The sequence below is a fragment of the Pantherophis guttatus genome, chromosome 1 (assembly GCF_059756535.1).
Source record: "Pantherophis guttatus breed Tessera chromosome 1, ASM5975653v1, whole genome shotgun sequence".
NCBI lineage: Eukaryota > Metazoa > Chordata > Lepidosauria > Squamata > Colubridae > Pantherophis > Pantherophis guttatus.
Window position 1 is genome coordinate 285,185,806 of NC_142063.1, and position 21,206 is coordinate 285,207,011.

Consider the following 21,206-nt stretch of genomic DNA (forward strand, 5'->3'; position numbering starts at 1 on the left):
ACAGGAGTTTGTCATAGGCCAAGTTAAATGTGTCAAGGACAATTATGCTCACATGGATCTCTGTTACTTCTGGAGTTGAAGAATGCTAAAGAGCTGAAAACATATTTTTAATGTTCGGTCAATGTGATTGACCACAACTTAATGCAGTCAATATTTCCAAACATATACTGGAATCAAAATGGCATGAGTGTGTGTGTGTGTGTGATACAAAAATTGATACAAAAAAGATTTGATATTTGAAATAACAGTGAAAGTTGATGCATTAGCTCCAGGGGAAAGCAAAACTCGAGAAGAGACACTGAAAGATGCCTTTCAGTGACCTGCAAATTCTTTTCCCATACTAGAAAGCACTCAATGGAATATCAATTAAATTTGTAGCATGGCAGTGAACATTTTGGCAATGCCACCAATGCCATCAATTTCCTTGATGTGTTTACATGTCCCCAAATTGTGTAGGAAGTGATTATGATACTACTTTGGATGTTTATCAAGATCACACATACAATGCCATTTTAAAATGTGTAATTTTGCTTGGAAGGCATTTCCTTCTCCTTTTCATAGTAGCCTGACCTAGCTGCACAACCTTGCTGACCCTTTAAAACACCCTCTCCTGTTCCTCATCCAGTCTCCTCCGTTGCCCTCTTCCCTTTTGTTCCTGCATCTTCATAATATCAGAATGGTGGCTGCAGGAAGGAAAATCAGGGTAAAAGAGTTAGATTGCCTCTGCAGGTTACTTAAAGAATAATTTGCATAGTGACCACAGAACAATTCTGCATCTGCATGCATTTGATTTTCTGGCAGACTATAAAAGTCAGTCCTAGGGGGAGATGGTTGCCATACAAGATTCTATGAGCTCTGTGTAACAGGCCAAGTAACCATTAATTTGGCCAAGAAAATTCTAACTAAAAGATAGGGCCCTCAAATCTGAAGCAGATATGCTTTGGATCTGCCATGAGTATCTTTGTTATACAGGTAGTCCATACTTAATGACCACTTGTTCAGCAATCGCTCAAAGTTATGAAAGCACTGAATGACGGGTCTTATGACACGTCTTCAAAACTGCAGTCGTCACAGTTTCATGTGACCACTATTTGCAACCTTCTTTGCTAGCTTCCATCAAACAAAATCAATGGGGGAACTGGCAGGAAGTCACAAGCCGTGATCATGGGACATCACACTTAATGACCGTGCTTGATTCCTTCAATGGCTGCAACAGGAACTGTGATTGTAAGTCATTGTAGTCACACATCTTTTCAATTTACAACCACCTTGCTTAGTGATGGAATTCTGTTCCCAACTGTTGTCATTAAGTGAAGAGTACCTGTACCTCTTGGTAGCTTGTAAAGGAGAGGCAGCCTTTCCTTGGCTCACCCATAGCTATGTAGGTTCACAGATATGCATGCATCAGAAACAGAAATCAATCAGTCATGTGTTAATTAATTACTTAATTCAGCTGAGTATTTTCTTGAGCCTGGGTACTACATACAAGCCCAAGAAAAGGTGTGGCCCCTTTATAAGCTGTTAACATGTGTAGTGAAAGTTCCGTTCTGGAATGGAAGCATTATTTGCTTCACATCCAAATGCTGCATTAGCTCTCATTCTAGCAAAATAAAGCATGCAATAAGACAGCAATAACAAAACTACAAGGTGTATTAGAAATAATGAATTACTAATGATACATTTTCTTCAGACAACAGAAAAGGAAAAGACCTGAGAAACACCCAACAAGATGTGAATAATCAGCCAACACAACAGTTCAACTAAAAGCAACTTTTACTGCACCGCAGTAGATTCCCTAAATAAAAAAGCCTTCATTGAGTGCAGTTTTGTGATATGTATACAATTACGCTGTTCTCTACCCAATGACACAGCTGTGGAAGTTTTATACTCATAATTCGCCTTTTTTCAAATGGTCAGCTATATTCACAGCTTCATTTGTCACACAGAACACAAATTTCCATGTGAGAAACCAAAAGAAGAGCCATTTACTTAACTCTATCATTCAAGATGGAGTGATTTACGCTGGGAACAAGTTGTGGACAAACACAATTTACCTCCACAAAAGCCACCAAGACACAGATATGGGGCATTTAAATGAAAGAGGATATATGCCTCTGTAATTTCAATACGTCAACAAAAAAAATATTAGCTGACATAATGAGACTGCAATGCTTCTAAATAGGGATAAAAACAAATTCTGAAAGAAGAGGAAGGCTCTAGCGCTCAAACCATTCCCTTTTGCATTAGTTCTGTACTTATAGGGGCCTTTCTTTATAAAGGAATATATTATCAGGACACAAAATGATACAAAATTTGTAACATGAAAGGGTCTATCCTATCATCTTTCAAGTTCCCCAATTTAACATGTCTAAGACACCATTTCTTTTACAAACATACCGGCACCCATATTGTTTGTTTCCTGCAAACTGTGACAGTCATAAATACTGAATTTTGCTTGTATTTTATACCCTATAGTTACTGTGAATGATTATGCATCCTAGTTAGTGGGATGTAGGCAGCAGTATGTTGATTAGTCAGATAAACCCTGGATTAGTTATTCTAGCTTGCACAGAGAAGTATGGAACAAAAACTAGCTTTGACTGTGCTTGTGAAAGAGCGTGCCGAACTTGACCACTGCTTCATCCTTACAGTTAACAGAAAATGCTGTCTGTGCCCTGGGTCCAACTAAGAATGGTAATCTAATGTACACTTGCTCTATCTTACTAAAATTTATTATATTAGAGCTACTATGTACAGCAACGCCCAATGTTCCGGCTCGCATCTGTTGGCAAGATGTAGATGATTACAACTTGGATTGTACAAGATATTTATGGTAGAGGATGTCAATGAATACATGTTAAGGAAAAAAATGGTACGTCCCATTTTTGTGAACCAAGGCAAGGTTTAAATTTAATTATGAATAAAACAACTAAGGTGTATATCAAATAATTTGAACTAGTGTCATCTAGATTGTCTGGTATGTATGAAAAAAGGAATTCATTGATCAGTGAAAATGCATGTTATGTTGTAGATTTGTAGGAGAACCAGGATGTAGTTTTAAGGAAAATTGTGCATGATTTTGAATGGATGCTAACCCAAATAGTATCTAACCCCCAACATTGTTCTGCTATAATGAATGAATGGGAACAAGTACTGAAAATAGGATTAGATCATTTGGAGAACCAATAATGAATAGTAAATGTGATTATTTGGTATTTGATTAGAAAAAAATCTGCTTCAAATATGCAGTTTATACTTAAGTCTATTCTTATGTACACATGACAAAGAATATATAAAGAATGTATAAAGAATTTTATTTTACTATTTATAAGGAAAAATTAAAATAATTGGTAATTATAGGCCCTGAAAGAGAACTAGATCCTTCAGTTATATCTTTTCAGATGCCATCATGCTGAATTCAGTAAGGCTTGTTTCTGAGAAAGAGCATACAGCAGGCTGAGTTTTGATTCTCAAGCTGTGATAGGTACATATGCAGGACCCATCATTTCAAGATCAGTTCTCAGAGACTATTTATCCTTCACTTTAAAAAGGCTGTGCCTGATGCAGCAGCTCCCCTTTCATTCCAATACTGGCGAAAAGGAAGTACATAAGCTACGAGAAGTGCAGGAACACTGTTCTCTTTGGGTCTGATCACTCTAGCAAACTGCATACAAGTAAATATTGTTCCTCTGAATTAGGTTGGAATGATACTCTCTACTCCAAAGTTCTGGAAGATAAAGCTATTTAATATGGGATTGTATTATCAGTTCAGTACTGCCATTTCATTTGATTATTCCTCCCTCTCTCAAGGTAAACAAACAAAAAATATTCCTAATCGAGAGGCTGCTCAAATAAAGAGAGCCACAAGACATTCACCAATGGTGTCACTGACTAGTTCCCTACTCCCTCAAGATGAACTTACAGGCTTAATACAAAAATCCTTTAACAATAGATACATGAGAAGCAAAGAGTAAGACTGAAGATGTGACTTGACTGACAGGGTTCAAAATATATGAAGACTATTAAGAAAAGCTGGTCTTAATTTTATGTAATGGGAAATTGGAAGACTCCCACAAAACATACAGTCCAATTGGCAGGATAAAGCCAAGGGTTCCCTTTTCTCCTCTATTCTTTACATGCTTTACTATAAAATATTTCAACAGATGCCACCATTCACTTTAAGGGGAAATAGGAAGCACATTCTATGAAATGAGGATCGTGTCATATTGACCCACCTTATCAGAGCAAGCAAGTTGTCAAAAAGTTTTAGGATCTGCACTGAGCAGGGGTTACGGTAGATTGGATTGCCATTAGGTGTATATCCCACCACAAATCCTCCAGCTTTTGCCTCTTCCAAGGAAGCGGGCCAACGAGCTCGTTTTATAACTCCCAGAATTGTGTATACACAAAAGCTTATCTATACAAAGTAAAAGACACAGAAATTACTTGAAAAGTCAGTCTAAGAACACTGAAGAGTTAAAATGTCTCAAGAAAATTGTTTTAGATATAACTATGTCCCTCAATTGCAATAAAGACATTCTTAACTATATATACATAATTACATGTGATGAATGCACATATATATTACTTCATGTATCTTTGAGATGAATGGAACTGTGAATGGTTTTTTAAAAACCTATATAAAACTATTATTGTGTATAAATTATCCATAAACTCACTTTTCCCTGTCTTATTCTAGAGCTTTCTCTAGTCATCTCTCTTCTCCTATTTATCATTACATTCCAGGGTGTTCTAGACTCTTCTCAAAACATAGCTGTATATAAATCGGTCATTTAAAACCCAAATTAATTGAGAAGGCCTGACCATATTTAATTGATACAAAAAGATAATTACTTTTAAGAAAAACTGAGTGCCATTCGGGGAAGCTCATATCTTAACTATGAAAAGATCTTGTGGAACAATAAACTGACTGATGCAATCTTTATAGTCTATGCCATATAGTGTGACAAAAAGGAAATAGCAAATCTAAGAGTTTCAGATTAATGAGCTGAGATCTATTATGACCCATCTTGAAAGAAGTCAACTACTACTATGCAAAAGGAAACATTTTAGTATTTTAGGATAATCCCCTTCCAACTAGCACCTAGATAAGGCAAATAACTTTAAGCTTACTTGGGCCCACTTAAAATTATGCAAACAGAAAGACAAAGCAACAACAACCCCTACTGTGATTTCTTCTTGCCCAAAAGCATGTGTAGATCTCAGCATATCTGTGTTCAGATCACACATCATATACCACTGTTATTTCCTAAGACTATCCACTACTCACTAAGGATAAATTTTCAGCAATATGGGCAAATCTCTTTTTTCTGAATTCCATATTTTCTGACAACTTAATACTCACTCTGGAACGATTCAAACCACAGGGATCTTCCATGATGGGATCTACAATTCTATTATCAGCACCAACATACCGGATAAAATCTTCAGGATTCATCAGAACTCTGTGTGTGATAGCAGAAAACAGAGCCACAAACATATTTTATTCCAAGAAACCAATTCAATCTAATGAGTTATGGAAGTTAGTTGAAATGAAACACTATTATTAAGTTAGATCCATGAATACTTGTGATATTAAATCTACAGTGACAGATTAGAGCAAACCAAGATAAAAAGATTTGTAAGTTGAAATCCAAACAAGCACCTCATTAAATTCAATAGGATGGATTTCTGAATATGTATGCGTAAGATGTTATTAGATATTACCATGTGTACAATCTGATCTCAATCTGGGTTATAAATGAGTTTGCTACAGTATCTCACTTAATGGACTATTCTACATGTCTTTCTTGCAATTTTCTGTGAAGATGATTTTAAAGTTGAGAAAGGTGATCCCTACTGCTCTTTGCATAAGAAGTCTGCATTTTTTTTTTTTTTGCATTTGCATGCCTCTTAATTTTATTTTCTCACAGTAAAAGATGAAAGATCCATTTTTAATCACAATAGGTTAACCATTTATTCTCTTAACCTAAGTCCCACTTTAACCATGAAACCAGATAGGTGACTTTTGGCCAGTCACTCTCTGTCAGCCCAACTCACCTCACAGAGTTGTAACAAGAGCCTGTAGTACAGTGGACTAAAGCACACTGTTATTAACATCTGCTGCTTGCAATTACTGCAAGTTCAAATCTCAACAGGCTCAAGGTTGACTCAGCCTTCCATCCTTTCAAAGGTAGATGAAATGAGGACCCAGATTGTGGGGGCAATAAACTGACTTTGTATAAATATACAAAAGTATGAAGGCTATTGCTTAACGCATTGTAAGCCGCCCTGAGTCTCCGGAGAAGGGCGGCATATAAATTAAAGCAAAAAAAAAAAAAGATGGACAAAGATATGTTGGATATATTCACTGCCTTGAGTTATTCATAAAAATAATAAAGGCAGGATATAAATAAAAATAAATTTATACCATATTAGATGCCAGTGGAAAAAGCCCATCTACTATTTTTATCAACATCATCCATCGATATTAAGCACATTTTCTCTTCTCACTTTTAACTTTCAAAGATCTTTGATGCAGTTCACACCCATGGAACTCATATATTGTATATGGTGTGAAGTTGCCAGTAATTCTCATTTCTTGCAACAATATTCCATCAGAGGTATAAAATGACTGCCACAGAACTCTGCTGTTCTAAACTTTCCTGAAAACTGGAAATAAATGGTAATCAGAATAGCTGAATTGATTGGCTTCATTTCTGCATGTGCTAATTATGTCAACTGTACTGTGTGGTGAGTTTTCCAAAAATGACACTGGCATGGAAAAGGAGCTGGAAGTTGTAAACTCAATGGGAGGAGCAGCAGCTACTGTCTTTTATATTAATAACTTCTACTGAAGACATGTATCTCTGTCCTCTCTTTTACTCCATTTTATTCTGGAGGCAACCTAAATATTTAATTAGAAAAATTTCTAAAGGTAAAAGAACAACATTTACCAAATACCATATTCTTGCACACTGAACTCAAAACAAGAAAAGCTTTAATAAATGCCTGCACAAAAGCATTTCTTATGCACAACCACAATGAATTAAAATAGCTGCATACCAGAGGTGGGTTCCACACAGTTGTGGAATTCAAATTTTTTTACTACTGGTTCTGTGGGCGTGGCTTGGTGGGCATGGTGTGGCTTGGTGGGTGTGGCAGAGGAAGGATACTGCAAAATCCCCATTCTCTCCCCACTCCTGGGGGAAGGATATTGCAAAATCTCCATTCCCACCCCACTCTTGGGCCAGCCAGAGGTGGTATTTGCCGGTTCTCCGAACTACTCAAAATTCCCGCTACCGATTCTCCAGAACCTGTCAGAACCTGCTGAATTTCACCCCTGGTTCCACATATTTTTACCACTGGTTTGCTGCGCGCATGCTCGCTTCACACGCGCACCTTCTGCGCATATGCTCAGCCTTCCGCGCATGCACCCGGCCTCAAAAATGTGGCTAAATATGATGGCATAGCACCGGGACAGGTGGGTGGGCCCACCTGCGTTCTCCGCTACCAGTTTGCGTGAATCGGTCCGAATCGGCTGAATACCACCACTGCTGAATACATGCTTACTGAAAAGCTCAGCACAGATCTGTAGGGTTTTTTTTATATTGGAGTCTATCGGGGACTTGATTAAACTTTTCATACCTTTTCATCTCATCAGATAACCAAAGTGTAGCAACAGGAGCCATAAGCTCTTCCAAGAAAGCTTTTTGCCGCTGATAATCCTTAAATTGGTTGCTAATTAGGACCAAGGCTTCCATGAGAGCACACTTCTCCATCTGAGTCAGGAGCTGCTCATTTGATAGCAGCTGCTTCACATGGTTATACAGCATGTCAAAGTTGGGCTATAATCAACAGATTCAAGCAACTGGTTAAGTGAAAATACCACACAAGATTAACTGCAAGGATACATTTTGTACTACAAGAAGTAATATTTCAAGGTAAGGTTCCAGTTCAGTTCTGACGTGTTTTAGAGAGGGTGAAAAATTTGTTTATGCTGGTTGTGATAAAGATTGAAAATCAATTCTTTACATATTTTTTTTCTTTATTATATTCTTAGTTTTCTCTTTTTCTTTCTTTTTTCTTGCACTTTTTACACCTCTCTATTTTCTTTTAGTTTGTATTAAATATTACTATTATAAATATTCTTAATAAAAACTATGTGCACACGCACACACAAAGAAGAATTAAAGTCCCTTATCACTATTATCTTATATTTCGTTGAAAGGCCTTACAATCAAAGAACGTACAATCAGTGGTGGGATTCAACAGTTTGCACCACTTCGGGAGAACCGGTTGTTAACTTTCTGAGCAGTTTGGCAAACTGGTTGTTGGAAGAAATCATTAGGGCAGAGAACCGGTTGTTAAATTACCTGAATCCCACCACTGCGTACAATCATAGGGTTAGATGAGAACAAATTAGGCCTTTGAGAACAATCTCCTGCTCAATGCAGGGATCCAAATTGAGGTATGCCTAACAGATGGCAGGCCAACCTCTGGTCGAACAAATTCAGTGAAATGGAGAATCTGGGTATAACTGGTTCCAATAAGAACAGGATCTGTTCTTATAAGAAGCTTTTCGCCCTAATTTTTTAAATTTAGTTTTTAGGACCTGTCTTCTTCTAAGAACATTTTGTGTCTGGAATGACAAACTGGGTTTGACCTTTTTTGGTCTGATAACCTCTTGTATATTTAAAGAATATTGCCACATTGTTCATAGGATAAAACATGTCTAGAAAATTTATTATGGATTCCCAGCAACTAATTTCTAGTGTCTAGCGACTCTAGCCATCCACCCATTACCATTCACATTGCCTTTCTCTAAATCGGAATTTCTTTGAATTTCTCTTATTTGGCTCTAGAACTGCAGTCTGCTGTTATAAAGCTCCATTTACATTTTCATAGACACTGTATACACACTGCAATCTAAGATAATTCATAACTATGTACTTGCTATGAAAACAACCAAACTATTCTTGGAAATATAAGCTGACCTGTTTCTCATTTCTGACACCAATGAAAGTCAAAAACCAGTCACGATTATCTTTTTCTATTAAAACATACAAAGATCTATTATTTAAACTTGCTTTGCTACAGACTACAAATAAAGAGCTCATCTTAGTGAGCTCTAAACCATCGACTAAAAATGTGCACACCTACCCCCAAAATAGCTTAAGTTAGAAAAACTGTTTCAAACTGAACAAAATGCAATTGAATACCAGAACAAGTTGAGGGTAATCCCGACACATCTTGATGATGGAGGAGCAAGCATGTCTTCTCACATTCTTTACTGCACGGGTTCTTGGTGTCTGGATAGACAAATAAAATTTAAAAATTGCATTGTAGTTTACCTGCTTTAGCAAACAAAGCTTCTTTAAGTATTTAATACATTATTTCAAGATATTAAGAAGAATAATTGAAAACAGCTTTAAAACAAAGTAATTTTCTAAAAGCTCTGTAGAACTCTAGTACAACTGTCCTGTTTGGAGAACTAAAACAGTTTGGTTTCTATCCAAACCTCTAATGGTAGAACTTTTAACATGATGCCCTCCACTTACCACTGATCATGACAGGGGGAGCTATTGGGGAATTTTTTTACAGTGAATTCTGTTTTTGCTCTTAACAAGAAGGGACAGACTATTGCAAGGCTCTTAAAGCTATTACCTGACAATTTCCCCCCCAGAGACCATGCTAGTGTCTGAGATTTCAAAACTACCTACACAGCTCCTTGTTATGTTTACTTTTATGAGAAGATTGATATTCCCAAGATACTTAATTGTATATTGAATATAAAAATATCTGTTGTACAAAACTTGCTTTGCAGTGGAAATTCTATGAATGAAATTTCTTTCTAAAGTTTAATATTACTGCAAAAATGGCTACTCAAATTTTTGTTTTTACACCATGCCTTTATTTATTTAGTTACCAAATTTCTATACCACCCATTATACGTACATGCCTCTGGGCAGTTTGCAAATAAAACCTTTATAGTTTGAAGTGTCTCAATCCTATTTTCCCTGGCTACAATAGTCCATGTAGAGCTTGGCCATTGAAGTACCCTTCTCATTTCACAGTCTCAACGGTATCTAAGACAGGGGTGTCAAACTCACATTGTGATGGTGGCGTCATGTGACGTATCAGGACTTTTTTCTCCTTCACTACACTGGGTGTGGGAGTGACCAGTGCGTGGCGCATCTGGCCCGCGGGCCGGGAGTTTGACAGCCCTGGTCTAAGAGATCTTACATAATCAAAATGACCTTGCTCTGCAGCTTCATCAGGAAACATCATCCTCACATTTATGAAGTGAACTTACCTTGCTTTCTTCTACAACTTCAAAGGTGACAGAGGCAAATAGCTAAGAGAACAAGAGCAAAAAATTACTAATCATTTTGTGGGAACGTATTTTCTCTTTATGTGTTACTTGTAAAATACTCCCCCCCCCCAAAATTATTTTCCAATTAAATTATTCCTGTTTTTATTTTAGGTAAAATGGTGTATTACAAAATCATATGCATGTTTTTCTCCCCCCCCCAAAGTAAATTCATAGAAATAATGAACAATATACTTCAGTGAATCTTTTCTAGCACTGCTTCACAGTTCCAAGGCTACACTGAAAAAGCTCTCTGCCTAAGTAGGCAATTTTGACCTCATTCACTAATAAAACCAGGAGAGAGGGGGAGGCAGTCTCTGTAGGTATTTTATTTATTTAGCGTATGGCATCTGTTAGCCAGGGATCACAGAGGTGGCTGGCTGCCTGTGTGAAAGGAATTGTTTTGGGCGGTATTATCTTACCTGCGGGACACCTGAATGCTAGTAGGCAATTGGGGGAGACTCCTTTCTTGTCCCTGCATGGTTTATTAGCTCACAGGTATCGAGCCACCGAGCTCAGCAAAGCGCTGGCTCAGCGTCTTGCCATGTGAGCCACCGTGGCCTCCGTACCCCCTTGAGTGTAGCAGAATTAATATCTGCAGATATTAATTCTGCTGCAGTCAAAAGATTACGATTCCAGCACCTCTTGCTGCAGTCATTAAACAATTTCATACATCATTAAGCATACTAAGTCCCTTTCTGTGCCTGTGATGAGAAACAGGAACACATTGGGAAAATCAGTCATGTACTGTAAATCAAATGATATGAACACTGTCCCATTTAAAAACCAGCACCTGGACTTGGGCCTCAGATAAAATCATTAGCCAATTACAACATTGGCTACAGGGATTCTTTCCTCTTCAGTTCTCCAGTATATATTCAAAAAACCCTTTCCCTATTCTAGAATGCTGAAAAACATGAATGTGTCATATGAAATATGGTCTAAGTCTAGAATTAAAATAGCTACTTCTTTATTACCCAAGAAATTGTATATTTAAAGTTCTGCACACAGAAATGAAATTGAGTCCCATATTATAAGTTAATGTTACATTCCTCCCCATTCTCCATGCAATTTGAGCCCTGCTTCCTTTAAAAACCTGTTTCCTTGGGCATTTGGATGAGGGCACAGATGTTGGGAGGCTTTGTGTTTGCTGGGTTTGTTTTAGTTTTGTGTCCTGTGACTGACTTGCATCTTTCAGTTAACACCTGGAAGAGTGTTAGCTAAGCTAAGCTAACTCTTCCTATTTCCTCTTTACAACCTGCAAGTTAAATTTTCAACTCTAACCTCAATGATATACAGGTTGTCCTTGTTTAACAACCACAACTGGAACCATGGCCTTGGTTGTTGAGTGAAGCAATTGCGAAGTAAGATGCCCAAGTGACTACTTCACTCAATGACAATGATCTCAGCACTCACTGTTATGGCTATTAAATGATCTCACAGTAAACAATCCCTCTCTATGCCTGTGGGGGGGATTTTAGATTCTGTGAATGCTTGGATTTCAGCTACCGAGATTGAAGCAGGCATGGAGTCCTTCTCTCCCTGCTTCTGCGGGACTTTCCATGGAGAGAGGGGGAGAGACTCCATACATGCTTCAATTTCTGTTGCCAAGGTTCAAGCAGGCACAGAGCTGGGTGTCTTTCTCTTCGTGTCTCTGCACAGCACTGAAATAGATTCCAGAAACCCAATGTTTACTGACTGTAGTAAAAAACATTTACCTTGACAATAACTTCTGGCAGGTATTCTGGTCTGTACGTAACAAATGGAAAGAGCGCTGAGACATTAGAAAGGATGCAGGACAGAATCAAGGGGTCTTTTGTTTCAAAGCCAAGGACACATTGCAACAGTTCTATGCCTTGAGAAACTGGGATTTTCTGGAATAGGAGGAAAATGGACAGGGATCATGTATCTTTTTGCTTCATACAATATCAGTATTTATTTGTCAGAAAGAACTCACAGGTCTGACTAATTCTAACTGGACAATTTTAATAGAAAGTAGAGGGGGTTCCTTATGCAGCTGTTAAGGTTTAAGCCTTAAACTTTAAGGTACCCATTGAAGAATTCTTCAAAACACACAAAATGTAATGAGGCTCTGGGAGGCACAAAAAAGATACTGGTATGCCACACATGGTCCTTGAATTGCACTATTGTTATGCTCAACAGTAATCCCTGTTGCTGTGGTTAAGCAAGGCTTGAGAGTCCTTAAGCAAGGACTTCCTTGCAAATTTTCCGTTGGCTTCCAACAATCCAAATCAGCGGGGAAGCCAGCAGGAAGTTGCAAGTCCCAGGCAGTTTGCAAGCAGGCTGGCAGGCAGATAAGGGGAGGATAGAGATGGGTATGTGAAGTCCGGTGTGGCATGATAAGAGAGTAGAAAAGATTTGAGAGGCTGCGGTGGAACAGGGGAGAGGATGCAAGGATCCTGTGTGGTGCAAGGCTTTGGGTGGGGGCTGAGGAAGGTGCGCAAGGATATGTGAAGGTCTGGTGTAGTGCATTGTTTTTCTGGTATTAATCTCTGTTTACCTGGGATTAATTCTGTTGTTGGTTTATATCTATATGTCTGAGCTATAAAAAGATACATACAGGTCATCATCACATGACTAAGTCATCAATAGACCCACAGAGATAAACCACATTTATGCACCATTCAAGAAAAAGGCTAAGAAGGAAACGAAAAGAACACATCTTCTCCAGCAACCAACACCCAGATAAGCAAGGATTAACACCAGAAAAACAATTAAGCAGAAAACAATGGCCTAATTAAGGAATTACAAAGGGGGAAAAAAGCCCACATCCTCAGCAACACTGGCAAGGCAAACTTCTGCATATAAATAGGGAACAAAGCCAATTCACTATCCCTGATGATGTCTGCAAGCAAACAACCAAGCTCAGAAAGACCAAAGACTCCACAATGTCATTAACACAACAAGCTTGAAATATTTTTAAATTAAAATTTCCCCAAGGAAAAATGTTATAAATAATATAATCAAAATATAATCTAAAGGCTTGTATTCCCCAGAATGTTTCTCAAGTGGCAACATAGTCACATAACCGAAACAAGACAAAAATTTGGGCACCTACTTCTTTATCCAGGGTTCGGAACATCGGGCTAACGATGCTTTCTAAGAAAAAGGTCATAGCATCCCAATGCACAAAGGAAGGAGAAAAAATGGAGTAGGCTCTTTTATTTCTTTTAGCTATCAAGGAAGACAAAGTTAAGAAAACTTCAGAACATTCACAGTATCACACTCTGTTTTTAATAAGAATTTATTGCCATTAAAAAAATGACACAATGAATGCAGCTACAATAAAAATATGTTTTGCTGGAAAGCTACTTTTACTATAAAAAAGCAGTAATTATGACGTTATGATTAATTGGAGAAATGTATGGATTTTAATCGAACTCTGAATGATCATCATGTTTCAAGTATCCCCATCTTAAATGGAAAGTCTAACTTGGAAAAATTAAGAGAAACTGCTAGAGCCGTGTTGGTAAACCTATGGAACACGTGCTGGAAGTGGCACAAAGAACCATCCCGCATAGGATGCGCGCCTTCGCTGGCTCCTCTTTCGCGTTCCTGTGCATACACGTGCGCCGGTCAGCTGACCTTCGTGCGTGTGGGAGCGCCAAAACCCGGAAGAGCAGTGTTCCATTGTGCATGCTGGCACCTAAACTTCTGGGTTTCCATCGTGGGCATGTGTAATGGCTAACTGTTCATCAGGTGCACCTCCGTGCCGGAAACCGACGTTTGGGTGCTGGTGCGCGCATGTGTGATGGAATGCTGCTCTTCCTGTTTTCGGCGCTCCCGCATATGCGAAGGCAAGCAAGGCTGCGTGGTCCAAGTGGGATGATTTTGCGTGCCATTTCCAGCACGCAGGTCGGCATGCAGTGACATAAAAGGTTAGCCATCACTGTGCTAGAGCAAAGCAAACAAAACCATGTTGTGCACCACTGTTGAATACCGAGCATTTTCCCCTCCTGTTAAAGAAACTTACAATTCCCAGTTTCGGTATCAAGAGGAAGGGACAATTGGTATTTCAGCCATTCCCCAGCCATCTGGAAGCCAGTGTGAGGATCTAGCCGACATGCCATCCTTATTACGTCTCCCTGTTGTGCACGGAAAGCTGGCAAGGAAAACAACAATAAAAGTCTGACTTGCAGTTACCATAACTGAGAATTACTCATGTAAGCAACTTGGATGAAAAATCTGAAGGTTGAAGTGTTCATCCTGCAAAAGGAAACTGTTTGAATGGCTTTATAGATTGCTCCCAGTTTCTGGAGAATTCCATGCTGCTGGTGAATTCAAAAGCCCGTAGGTAATATAAAATTGGATAGATTGGAGAACACCCATTCTTTCTTCAAACATTTTTTCAGATATACTTGAAAATATCTACTTTCTAAGGAAAATTTAAATAGAAAGCATAACAGAACTTTGCAATAGCTTTCTGCTCTGAAAGAATGAGATTCTGTTAATGCTGTTCAAATCAATATATATTGAAAATCTTTTAGTTGCGTTTTGCTGGAACAACAACTTACAATTGAAGAAGCAATTGAAGTCTTCGTCACTGTCAAAATCAAAACGAGAATATTCACAACTAGGACATTCTGTCTTTGAAGGAAACCCCAACTATAAAAAGAGAAGGATGAGATGAGAGGTAAAAACATTATGCACGTATATTGTCAAATAAAGACTCTGGAGAATGATCTTAAAACAGATTAATGGAGATGGAACATATTTTACTGACTGGAAAGGATTCTGCTGTCATCCAGTCATATTAGAGGTAGCTTGGTAGGAAAGAGGTTGAGAAAATAGGTGACTCAGTTTGAAAACTTATTCTTTTTCAAACATTCATATTTACATTTTATTACACTCTTAACATACCTTCACTAGATTAGTCATGCATGCTCGCAGATAATTTGGGATAATAGCCAACAACACAGGATCACGTGACAGGACTTCGTGCCGAAAAAGAGCACCCCATGTGATCTGGGTAGAAGAACGTAAAAACTAGAAAAACAAAAAATTAAAGAATCTATTAGATAGAGATTACTATAATAAAACTAGAACAGCTATGTAATCTACACTATTTCTTTTACATCTGCCAAAACAAATACCAATATTATTGAAAATACACAATCACTTTCAATTACAAAGTAGATACTAGTAGTGCAAGGCACCAGACAATCACATACTGCAACATTTTATAGAGCTTCAGAACAGAAAGGGCAAAAGCCCAATATATTATAAATTGAATAAACAGATTAATGCAGCTGTATTTGAGAATCCATTTTAAAATATTTGTAATCCGTAAGATCATGACAAATACATACCACATATGACTAATCTTTACACTTAAGTATTGGAAAATATTTCACTTCAGCCCTATCTACTTACCTGACTGGGATGGGTTGTGAAAGCTAGAAATGACTCAAGGTATTTTCCCAAGTTGACAGGTATTTCTACATCAGAATCAGGGCCCTGTTAAGAGAAGAGAAGCAATGTGAATTTAGACCCTAACATGATTTAGATGACAAGGATGTTACCAGCAGAAGAGCTTCCTGCCGGCATGAAACTTTCTGTGGACAGGAGACTCGTATCTGGAGTGTTCACCCATAGGATTAAGAGTAGCATTTCCCTTTTTTGTTCACTTCCTTTATATTTAAAGCAGAGAGAACAAATCTTTAGTACAGGGGAAGATGCAAGACCTGATGCCTCCAGATGCATTAAAATTGGAATTCCCAGAGATGCTGGGATTGTCACATACTTAGGAGGCTGAGAATATGCAATAAATTTTTGGCAATTACCAAGTGGCTGCCAATTGTCCACACCAGGAGTCTGCAACCTTAAACATTTGGACCCATTTCCCATAGAAAAGAAACTACCAAAAGCCGCAAAACCTGGGTGGGCGTGGCCAACTCGACACCACTCATTCCCACCCAGTCACATGACCCCCCTAGCCACACCTACCCAGCTGATCATTAGGCAGAGAACCAGTTGTTAAAAAACACTGGGAGCCACAAAACACTTTTGACATCTAAAATGATGCCAAATGATGCCCCCCTCTATCTGTCTCTCTCCCCCTCTCTATTTCTCTCTCCCTCCTCTCTCTGTATCTCTCCCCCCCTCCCGCTCTCTCCTTCTCTATCTTTCTTTGTGTCGATCTGTCACTCTCTCCCCCCCTCTCTCTGTATCTCTTCCCCCCCCCATGTATCTCTCTCCCTCCCTCCCTCCCTCTCTCTTTCTCTGATTCTGATTCTCTGGCGTCTCATCCAGGGGTCAGGTTGCCCAACAGACTGAAGCAGGAAATGGTGGGCGGCTTCTTCCAAGCTTTCTTGGTGCTGGGCGTGCCTCGGACACCCAGGGAGACACACTAAATTTCACTGTGCTGCGCAAGGTGCTGCGAGAGCAACTGGCAGGCCATGAGGCAGAGGACATGAGGTGTCGGGCAGGCCATGAGGTGCTCTTGCAGCGCCTTGCGGAGCACAGCAAAATTTAGCGTGCTTCACAATGGGGGAGATGGGCCCCCTCCTCCCAGGACCCATTACGATGTGGAGCCACAATATAACCCTGTCCCATCTGTCCCTAGCAACAAGAAGAGTGTGGCGCGTCTCTTCTCTTCTCAGGTCAGGCAAGTAGTGACTGGGAGGGGAGGGGCAATGGGCAGGGCCAGCCAGTGGTGAGATCAGCCGGAACTGCTGAAAAACATAACTACTAGCGGTGCGACAAGGAACCGCAGGAAAGGGGTGAAAGAGCGTTAGTCAACCGTTCCCAAACTGGGCAAAAAAGCAATTATCTTTTGAAAACCAGGCTGATTGGTAAGAAGGAAATAATTTTTGTTATTATTACTCACCACTAATGCACACAACTGGCTGCCCAAAGAACATAATACTTGGCAAAGTCTCTTCAAGAAAACATATTGCTTTTCTACCAAACCTTCACCATCTGCAGTCCTGAAAAGTAAAGAAAAAAGCAGGAGTTATGTAAGTTCTACCACATAATTAAGAACCATTTACACATGAGATAACACTGTTTGTAAAGAAATATGTAAAATTTCAAGCTGACACCTCATGATTTCATTGATACATTCATACAATTTTCTTGACAACAGTGATTTGCCATTAGATTGTTCTGTTTTTGACTTTCTAATCTATTCTATTCTCCTGATATTCCCTTTCAATAATAATCAGACCGAACCCTGCTTAGTTTCCATGCCTACTCTCCCCCCCAAATTAATTGGGGCCCATTGATAAAATGGATTTTACTGGTGTGTAATTTAATATCTTCCGTCCACTATTGTTGAAAGACTTAAACCCCCAAGTTTCACCATGATTCAACAATTACTTGACAGCACATAATCACCCATGCATTTATAACAGCAGAGAATAGTACTTACTGGGCAGCAGAGAGAATATAGTGCATGGCAACATCCCCGAACAAAACCATTAAGGGCTTGCGGTCCTCCAGTTTTCCCTAAAATACATAAAATTTTCATCACATTATTCAGAAACAATATTATCCACTGGAAGGGTATTACCTAGCATTATTACATTGAATGTTTTCTTCTCACAGTGATTGTTCAAAGCAGAACATGTAATTCAATATTCCCTCTTTTCTTCATTTAAAATGTTAGTAACAGTTCCATCAATAAATAACAGCAAATTAAATTGAAGTAGTAAGACTCATCCAGCACTCAAAGATTGGAAACAGGACATTGGTAACCATTTTGGAGAAATTCTCTTCAATGACTAGTTTCTACCCTAGCTACCTGAGGACTAGTCCAAAATACCAAATAGGAGGACATTCATAATAGATAAGAAAGGACTTTTACAGCCGTCCACTTGCATACACATCTTGTAGTGTAGTGTATGCCCAAAATATGCTTGTGAAGAAGAAAAGAAAAACTGACCTTTCTGCTGACCACAATCAAGAGGCATTCTGCTGCTCCTATTTGAAGCTCTGGCTCATTCAAAAGCAAGCAGAGCATCTCCAGTAGCTTGCAGTTATCTGCTGTGATATGATTCATAGCCACCCAGTCAATATAACCAGCCAGAGTATTGAGTGCTGCAATTCCTACTCGACAATTTGCTTGTGCCTAGAGGGGAAAAAAAAAAAGCAACTGAGAGTCTACAGAACCACCCATCTATTAACATGTCATCTAATTTAACAGTTTTAATCCTTTTGCTAAATCACAGTGAAAATATTAAATGCATTTCCCACATGTCAACATTTAATGTTTTTGCTCCTGTGAAAGTAGTACTCAGCCAATCTGAAAATATTATTTCCTTTAGATGCTGGAAATCAGGCTGGTCAACCCACAGACCCTGACCTTTCTTTCTGTAGCTTCTGAAACCCACCTCTGATTGATGAGAAATGTAATTATGGTTTTCTGCCTTTCTGAAGTGGGGAATACGGGAAACATTACTCTAAATCCTAAAAGAGGCAAATTACCATTAAAAAAAAAGCAGGCAAATCACCATTAAAATGATCTTCCCATATTCTATCACATTCCCCATGTATGGTGCATTACTCTCTTTGCAACCTTCAGTATCTCTCCAAAATGTTAATTGTGGCCCATGGCTACCAAAAATAGCTTATTCTGATCTATATGGGGAAATACAGTGGGAGCAGTACCCAAGCAAAGTTATGAACTCTGATGAACACTGTCCCTTATATTCCATCATATGTAATAGGAATTTATCAAGAGAAGATTTAATCAACAAAACAATGAAAAAAGAACATTAGCATTAATGGTAACAGATGTTTGGAAAAGAATGACCATATCCTAAGCATTATGACCATGAGAAATGTCTGTATTTCTTAATCCTGGTTTCACTTACTTTTGATTCTTGAGCTGCATCAATTTTCTGAAAAAGAAAAAAAGTGAATGATTTACTGAAACATAGTTAGGTTTCTCAATATTACAGTACCTCCTAATTCTCTTTTTATAGAAGACAATCACAGGATATTTACAAAGCTGCATTTCCAATTTTAGCAATCAAATGCATATTTAAATGAGATGGACAAATGTCAACAAGATTAATTATCTTCAGTCCTGAGGTTTAAACAGCAATTCTGTCAGAATCTGCAGTTCTATAAATGAATGCTAAGTGTTACTTTGCTTGTTTTACATTAATAATGCAGTAATACTTGAGGAAAACAAATCCATGATTGGCAAGATAAATATAGTGCTACGAAACAGTTCCATAAAGCCAACATGTGGTAGGAGTGCATAAATAATCAAATTACACACATTGTTCTTCTACAAAATGATAAATTGCTGTGAGCAATCCATGAATGATAAAGAAAAATATTCAACTTCTCTCATTCTAAACATGCCAAGAATTAAGGCTAGTTCATCCCTTTTTGTATGTATGGTCCAATTTTCAACATTTACTTATTTATTACAGGACTTATTTTAAAAGGTAAAATAAAAGCAGTAAGCTACACATGAAAACATGGTCTCTGTGAATTTTCAAATAATTCTTGAGTCTTTATAAATCAATTTCACTCTTCAAAAGCTAGGTGATGCTTTCTGACATAAGGATCAATTTTTTTTTCTCTACTTCACATCACAATTCAACCATTATCAATGATATTGTCATATTTTTGCCATTTCTGAAATTTGAGACTATGTAGCTCTTACTAACTAATGGTAGGCTCTTACCGCACATCTGTATTTATTAACATTTTGCTGTAGTGTATTTAGCAGGAAACTAAAAATTTTCTCCATATTTTGGGAAAGAGTTTGCTGGATATCCCGTCGTCTTTGAGCTGGCAATGTCTGGAAAGTAACCACATCTTCTGCCAGGCGCAGAAGTATGAACATCACTAACTCTGTCTGGGTTTCCTAGAATGAAAAGCAAAACAAACTAAGGAAACAATTCCATTATCATGGGAATAACATTTAATTTTCAGGTCGTCACTATGGATTATGCTAAAGGATTGTGCACATAATCAGATGCAATAAACTCAAATAAAATTATCTCCTAGAGCAGGATTGTAGCCTCCATGCCATTCCCAACACTCCCAACCTATACTACTGACCATCATTATCAAAGGATAACAAAAATTAATATTAGAAATGGGATATAAATTTTACAAGGTCGATGTTCTCACATGAGATCTATATTTTTCATTATATTTTCGCTTTTACAAATTTGTTTGACATGACCTCACTGAAAATCATAAAATTATATTCATGCCCTGTAAGTGTGGCCAATCTGTCCTATAAAAACAAGTCCAAAAAGGGTATAGTAATATCACTGTAAGATGCCCTACCCCTTCTTCAGACAGCGTGTCCAGTTCCTTCAGCATATCAGGCCAGTGCTGCGGCCATTCACGTTTGATCATCTCTACCACAATGCGAGAGAGAACATCCTTAATGTGACTTTCTTCTTCTAAAATATTCTGGGTACCCTGTTAATCAAAAACTGAAAGCTTATAAAATGGAAGATAGGACTACTATATTATTCAATACTCACAGACCTATCTTTAGAAATATAGTATAAATTTTTAAAGAACCCTTTAAATTAAATCAAGTAAGAACAGAATTCTACACTATTAAGAGTTGGGATACTTGATAAAGTAGGACACCTATAAAAACAATATTTTGATCATTTATGTATTAAATGCGACAATTTAGATCCAGACAAATGTAAAAGTCCAATCACATACTGTATTGTCTGCTTTACTACATATTTGAAGAATATCATAAAGACTTTTGATACTTTATTCCTTGCTTTTGAGTATTGCACTACAATTTGCAGTCCCTTTTATAGCTGACTAGTGCAGCTTTTCATCACAATAGATATAAATACAATAGCACTTTTGTTCA

General features: G+C 38.1%; 1 protein-coding gene across 2 annotated transcripts in view; it reads right to left on the reverse strand.

Moving 5' to 3' along the window:
* XPO5 (exportin 5) overlaps nucleotides 1–21,206 on the reverse strand; it is a 39,040-nt gene that overhangs the window by 13,940 nt on the left and 3,894 nt on the right. For both annotated transcript variants that reach the window (XM_034428095.3, XM_034428094.3), the window contains exons 4-20: nucleotides 20,651–20,788; nucleotides 20,037–20,219; nucleotides 19,210–19,236; nucleotides 18,279–18,464; nucleotides 17,766–17,842; nucleotides 17,223–17,322; nucleotides 15,767–15,850; nucleotides 15,254–15,379; nucleotides 14,908–14,998; nucleotides 14,367–14,495; nucleotides 13,452–13,567; nucleotides 12,091–12,246; nucleotides 10,316–10,357; nucleotides 9,222–9,311; nucleotides 7,648–7,847; nucleotides 5,366–5,465; nucleotides 4,236–4,417 (exon numbers count right to left, since the gene is read on the reverse strand). In XM_034428095.3, the coding sequence (XP_034283986.1) occupies nucleotides 4,236–4,417; nucleotides 5,366–5,465; nucleotides 7,648–7,847; nucleotides 9,222–9,311; nucleotides 10,316–10,357; nucleotides 12,091–12,246; nucleotides 13,452–13,567; nucleotides 14,367–14,495; nucleotides 14,908–14,998; nucleotides 15,254–15,379; nucleotides 15,767–15,850; nucleotides 17,223–17,322; nucleotides 17,766–17,842; nucleotides 18,279–18,464; nucleotides 19,210–19,236; nucleotides 20,037–20,219; nucleotides 20,651–20,788 (2,027 nt within the window). The remainder of the gene's footprint in view (nucleotides 1–4,235; nucleotides 4,418–5,365; nucleotides 5,466–7,647; nucleotides 7,848–9,221; nucleotides 9,312–10,315; nucleotides 10,358–12,090; nucleotides 12,247–13,451; nucleotides 13,568–14,366; nucleotides 14,496–14,907; nucleotides 14,999–15,253; nucleotides 15,380–15,766; nucleotides 15,851–17,222; nucleotides 17,323–17,765; nucleotides 17,843–18,278; nucleotides 18,465–19,209; nucleotides 19,237–20,036; nucleotides 20,220–20,650; nucleotides 20,789–21,206) is intronic.